The following is a 6295-nucleotide window of genomic DNA, read 5'->3' as shown; positions in this document are numbered from 1 at the left end:
GGCTGACATGTTGTTTCTTCCGCTGTTCACCATTGCAGATATTACCAGAAGACACTTACTGAAGAAATAAACAAAACATTACTGCAGGGGATGATGGCAGTACTTGGAAACACAACTGGAAATCTTTTCCGGCACAGAATAAGCATGCCCAAGAACTAAATAGCGCTTTTGTTCCTTGTACACACAATGATTGCAAAACAGACATGAAGTAAATAGCTCTTTTGTTCCTTTTACACAGAATGATTGCACAATAAACTTTAAGTTAATTGTTGTACGGCACACCTGCCAATATTTATCAGAAAATCTTCAAATGCCTATTGATACTGAGGGAGAAGTGTCAAATGAAGAAATGAATCGAAATGTCATTACTACTAACATTTAATCACCATTTTTAGGTTTAGTCATTAAGACTGCCAGATGATTTTTTATTTTTTATTTTAATAATATATAAAATACATAAATAGATGGGCTTTTATGTTGGCAGCCTTAATTCATTAGTCTGTTAAATTGTTATTCACATTTTGCTTCCACCAACCACAGCACACAGCATGGGTGAATGGGTCAGCCCACTTTTTCCATTGGGTCACTTCACTTAGGGTGAGCGCACTAGACCTGTGCACATTGTTTAAGTCCACATAAAAAACATACAACAATAAAGAACTGCCTTAATGTTCATTAGATATATACAACAACAAGGACAGACCCTTATACACCAACCGGAGCCTGGATTTATAATATAGAACAAGCATAAAAGGCCAGCGGGTCACATCCACCTGTGGATCTACTAACCCAATTAAATCAACCACATAGGGGTGTGATTGTATATCACTCAATGATCCACAAGGCCCTGTTCAATTGCAAAGGTAGTGTATTATTCCATCAACAGTATACAACAGGGATCCCTGAGAGGAGCGATTCTGAAACATTGTATCACAGTGCCAGGTGCCCGCGCTCTTAGACCGGGCTTGCTACTTTGTAACCAAGACCATAACTAGGAATAACAATTTGTGTGACAAATAGTGTTGTTTCAATGGCAATTATCTTCAATCAATGACATTAGACAGATAGCAATGTCGTGAAGAGACCCAGGACTTTATTCCATAAGGATTGAAATGTCCACGTCCTCTCAGGGTTTTCATTCACACGTGAGTTAAAACTAAACTTTACGCAAGTTGAGTATATGGTGGACAATATGTAGCAGCCTGGAGTTCCTTGTCTATATAGTTGTACATATGCATTTATCTATCAAACTCTGCGCACTTTATAAACCTTGAGCCCTCTTCACTTGGCTGCACATATACTGTATTTTGTTGATGAGATAAGACAATACATTTGCAATACAACTATAGCTCAATGCGATTGATTTAATTAGGTTAGTGGATCCATGGATGAAGTTGGCACACAAGACCATTATGTTTGCTCTTCATGCTCTTTAGAGCTTAATAAGGTTTATTTGTTTTAAAGATCTGGAGCTTCATTTTTACGCTCCAACTATAGGTTGCTTTTTTAGTGAGCCAAAATGGTCTGAAAAGGGTACTTTATCCAAGAAAATCACTTTTTAAGGAAATACATTCAATATGGTTAATTTTTAACATGGAGATTAAACTTCAGGCTTATTTTTATAAGAATATCAATTTAAGATAAGCATTGGCAGACACTGTATGATGGGATTACACATTCCTCTCAGTTCCTGCCGCAGTGAATTGACTAACTGGACTGCGATTTATACAATAGCTCAATGTCGGCCAGCTTCGGTGTCGAGTCCTTGTTGGTACAATGTCCTGTGCAGTCGCTTCTAGTGATTTCTTAGGAATGTAGTAGTAATCATCGGCAGAATTATCCTGGGCCACAAATGAAACAAGGGTTGATAACTCCTGACCCATCAAAAGGCTTTTGGTAACCACAAAGGTGTCAGCAACCAGGAACATCTTCCAGTTCTTGGTTCGCTAACACCTGCTGTGATGTGTAATGTGCCTATTTCCCTTTAGCTTTTAACCTGTTGCACCTGACTTCCCAGTTTGTTGTATTAAAGGCCCAGTGTATCATCCCATTTGCAAACCTGGGATGCGCAATTTGCACATCGACTTTTTGCAAATGGGAATGTACTTTATGATGAGACCTATGTACTAATGGGTCTCATACCAAATCATCTATTCACAGTGGGTCGCAAAACAAGCTGCTTAATGAATATTACTTATGTAAGTCATAATTTGAGACCCTCTGTAAATAGCTGCCAGTACAGGGATGGAGGCCTGCAAGGGACAGCAGACCTCAGTCCCTGCACTTACTGTCTGAAACAGGAAACATTATTTTTAAATGCAGCCTGTGTCTAGAAAAAGCACAGATGTTGCTTTAAAAACTAAATTTGGGAAGTCATCTGGGGTCCAGAGAACTATTACCTTCTTGCCTGAGGAAACTGACTTGATTGACAAAGGGGAAAGTGTCACAATGGGTACAGCCCCCTTTGTGAATCAGTTACCCAGTGCTTAATTTGTGCTTGTTGTTTCCGGTGCTGAGCACCGGCACTTATATTTTAGGGCCAGGGCTTATTCTTTTGCCTCAAGCATTTGCTGCGAGCAAAAGACACATATAGGAAAGAAGGATGAAGGGAAAAAAGAAAAAGTGTCACAAAGGGAGAAAGTAAAAAGCTTCAAGAGTGAGCTGAAGGGGCAGCGAGCAGCTTGATATGGATTGAAGAGGCCCGAGATGGCTTCAGGATTACGCCGCCTCAGTATTCCGTGCTCACACATTTAATTACAGCAGCCGCGTGTTTAAGAGGAGGGCTTTGGGCACCGGCACCTTTGTATTTACAAATTAAGCACTGCAGTTACCACTCTAGGTTGGAGGGTGGTAGGTAATAAATGGTTTGCAAACCATTGATACACTCCTTTTTAAATTGATAACTCGAAGGGAAACACCCATTTCATAACAACTCATCAACAAATCGGAAAGCATTGCAATATTTTGATGCGTGTTAGTGCTTCAGAATTCTAAAAAAAACATTTTGATCCTGCAAACGCTATGATTTTGTGAATTATAAGGTTTGCAACTGCAAAAGGATTTGTACATCAAGCCCTCACTGTTTACTGCAACAGTAGCTCCATAAAATGTTGAAGTAAACGCTCCACACATGATATGGTCGATGTGCACTTGCCTTTTCACATCCATAAGGAATTCAGATCTGTAGACCACCAATACAGTAATATTGGCTATAAGAAATTTCCTCAAAGACACCATCTTTTATCATAGATTCAACATCTCTTGCCATAGTGATAGAGTTATGCTTGGGTCACTTGGTGATGTGGTGTGACAGGGGTCTGTCTGCGGCTGGTCGGTGGTGACGGCAGCAGGGGCGCTGCCCCCATGTCCTCTTCGTTGTCCGACACCACCTGCAACTCATCGGCATTAAAGTTGTAGCCCTGAGACACAGGCCTGATGTCAACTACTCTTTCCTCTTGAGGAACAGACTGAGAACCTATTCCAGGCAAAGGTAACACAGGAAAAGGGAAACAGTTTCTTGCTGCATCCATGTGTCCATGTGGGTTGCTTGGTCCAAGGGGGCCCTCGACGGCATAGGAGACAGACACCCGTTGAAGGCTAGCAGCTTGACGTTGCAGTGACTGCCGCAGAAACATCTCGTCCTTTATCGCATGCAGGCTCTGTTTCAGGATTGCAAATTTCTTCTCCCAAATCTTATTATTTTGCTCCAGCTGGTTTCTGAGACTGTTGATCGTTTTCCTCTGTACTTCGATGGTTTTCTGCAGCTTCTGTAGCTGTGCGGCCATTTTCTGCTGCTCTGAGATCCTGGCCTCATTGTCCCGAGTAAAGGACTGCTGCAACTGCTCCTTTTGCTGCTGCTGCAATAGAAGCAATTGATGTCGTTCAAGCTGCAGCATTTCTTTCTCTTTTTCAGCAGCTAATTTTTTTCTCGCTTCGATCTCCTTTTGAGCACGAAGTTCTTCCTCGTTGACTTTAATCTTCTCATTCATTACTTTCTCCATATCGTCCTTCTGTTTTTGCAGCACTGCTGCTGATGAAGCCTTTTCCTTTTCTAGCTCATCTTTTGCTGCTTCTAGATCTGCCGCCAACTTGTCGATGGCCCCCAAACCCTTGTCCATTTTCTCTTTCATTTGCTTTGCCTCTGCAACCAAGGATTGGTTTTCCTTCTCTTTTATTTCCAAGTTGTCCTCCAGCTCCGCAATTGTATTTTTCAGAACATCAATTTCCTCCCTAAGTCCTTTATTTTGTTCCAAGGTTTGCTCTTTCTCTGGGTCTTCTTCTGTTTCATAAATTATCTGTTTTGCTGGTTCGCTTTCCTCATACTCCAGGAGTTGAGCTTCCAGGGACTCAATCTTCGATTGCTTTATCTGTAGTTTATGCACCAATTGTTTGATCTTGGCGGTCAGATCTTCTTTGGTGTCCGACAATGGATCTCCATCCCCTAAATAATATTTCTCATACTTGACCTTCATGACAGCGAGAGCATCAGCTAGCTGCTGCTGGAAGCTTCGTCGGGCCATCTCCAGTTTCTCTTGGTGAACGACTTCAAGATTCCTCAATGTGTCATTCATTTTCGAGTAGAGTCGCCGGGCTTGTTCTTGGAGCCGCTCCTCATGGTCTGCCTGGAGTACAGTTTTCTGGAAAACCAGATCTTTCTTGAGCAGGTCAACGGAGACGGACAAACCTTGTGTTGCGTCGGTCAGTTCCTTCAGCTCAACTATGTCGCTGGCGTCGGTCTGGGTTGCGCTGTCTGTCCCGTAAGAGCTCACCCTCAATTTGCTGGAAATGGATGGCCAGGGCTCCAGGGCGCCGGCGATGTCGGCCTCCAACTCTTGCAGATCCTCCGGGCAAAGAGGTGCATTTCGCACGAGGGCCTGGCGGCCCACCTCCATATCGTTGGTCGGTAGTAGGCTGACCAGACAGCGCAATAGATTAATGTGCTCCTCTGGAAAACTGTACGAAAGCTGTGGGCCAAAAGTTTGGAACTTGAAAAAAAACTTATCTGTTGTCACTCTTTCGCGCTCGATTACATGACAGTGTCAGGTAGGCAACACATACGTCTGTTCGAGAATGATCGCAGTGAGACAGTGTTGAATAAAAGACACGTGGTCAGTTGTTACTTCTCAGTGCTTTAAAGAGAACTATAGAAGTTCAGGTACTCACTATCAAGAGTACCTGTATGCTCCTGAGAAGTGCCAGTACTCTCCCCTTCAAAGTGTTGCACAAGTGCGAGAAGTGCAGGTACTCTCCCTTTCAAACAAAAGTACTGCAGGTACTCAGTACCGGACAGCACCTGCCCAATTAAAGCACTGCTCCTGCTGAAGTTTGCTGCCGCACAGCAACTCGCAAGTAAGTTTTTGCTGCTGCTTTATCTACTCCTGAACAAGTCGTCACAAGTGCCAGATTTATCGTTTACTGTTCTTCTCTGTGGTTTGTATCTACCCATCGTCGACCTACTGTCATTGTCTCTGGGGTCTCTCTGTAGCTTTCTCGGCTGCTCTCTCTGCTTTCCCTTTAACTTCTCTGTTTTGTCTTCCGCCTCGCCTCTCCTTTGCTTCTGTTGTGCTTTTTCCTTGGGCGCCACCTTCTTAACACTTTCTCTTCACGCAATTCTGCATTATTCTCTGTTTTGATTTTTGGGTCCTTTTTTCGTTTTTTTTTCTTCTTATTACTGTCTTTCTCCTTCAATCATAAGATTTCTTCTCGTTTTCTTCACAACTTTTTTCCTCTGCTTGTTTCTCGCTCCCCCTCTTTCCTCCCTTCTGCTTTCAGTGCCAAGTTCTTTAAGTGCTCGTGCTTCTATTTGTTTCTTCTAAATTCTGCTTTTCTTCTCCGGCTGTGCTTTCGTCTTCACGATCTCTTCTGTTCTGTTTTCCTCTTCTCTCTACAGTCTGTTGCGTTTTAGTTCTCTCTTTTCTGTTTTGCCTTTTCTCACGCTCGCTTTCTTTTCGCTTTTCCAATGCTTCTTTCCTGGGTTGAAACACTTTGGAGCACGACTGTGAGAGTTTAATATGATGTACGGTCGGATGCCCAGGAGAGGAGCTTGTTTCGGGATCCCGATAATCTGTGTTTTCGCCCCTCGTCACCAGCGTTGCCAAGAGCCGCCTTGAAAACAAGCACAACGGAATGTCAAAAGAAGAACAACCCAAAAAAGGAACCCAAAAGAAGCCTGGTGCACATAACGACGACAGAGAGCTACAAAGTGAGTTTTGCACTCTGACCGCATGCCACACCTTATCTCGTCATTTTCATCCCACTCCTTCAAGTTTCCTGCCGATAATTTCTTTCCACCGAC

General features: G+C 43.0%; 1 protein-coding gene across 1 annotated transcript; it reads right to left on the bottom strand.

The window, feature by feature from the left end:
- Positions 1–329: 329 nt before the first annotated feature.
- On the bottom strand, positions 330–6078 carry C9H10orf67 (chromosome 9 C10orf67 homolog). The gene has a single exon (XM_069206265.1). It carries the CDS (start codon positions 4890–4892, stop codon positions 3279–3281), a length of 1614 nt encoding a protein of 537 aa, XP_069062366.1. The 5' UTR covers positions 4893–6078; the 3' UTR covers positions 330–3278.
- Between the last annotated feature and the right edge of the window lie 217 nt (positions 6079–6295).

This window comes from Pleurodeles waltl, chromosome 9, assembly GCF_031143425.1.
Source record: "Pleurodeles waltl isolate 20211129_DDA chromosome 9, aPleWal1.hap1.20221129, whole genome shotgun sequence".
NCBI lineage: Eukaryota > Metazoa > Chordata > Amphibia > Caudata > Salamandridae > Pleurodeles > Pleurodeles waltl.
The sequence above is the reverse complement of the archived record's forward strand: the minus strand, read 5'-3'. Positions and strand labels throughout refer to the sequence as shown.

Bases quoted from the DNA above. Each gene is read 5' to 3' on its own strand.
- C9H10orf67 (XM_069206265.1), bottom strand. From the start codon at position 4,892: ATGGAGGTGGGCCGCCAGGCCCTCGTGCGAAATGCACCTCTTTGCCCG.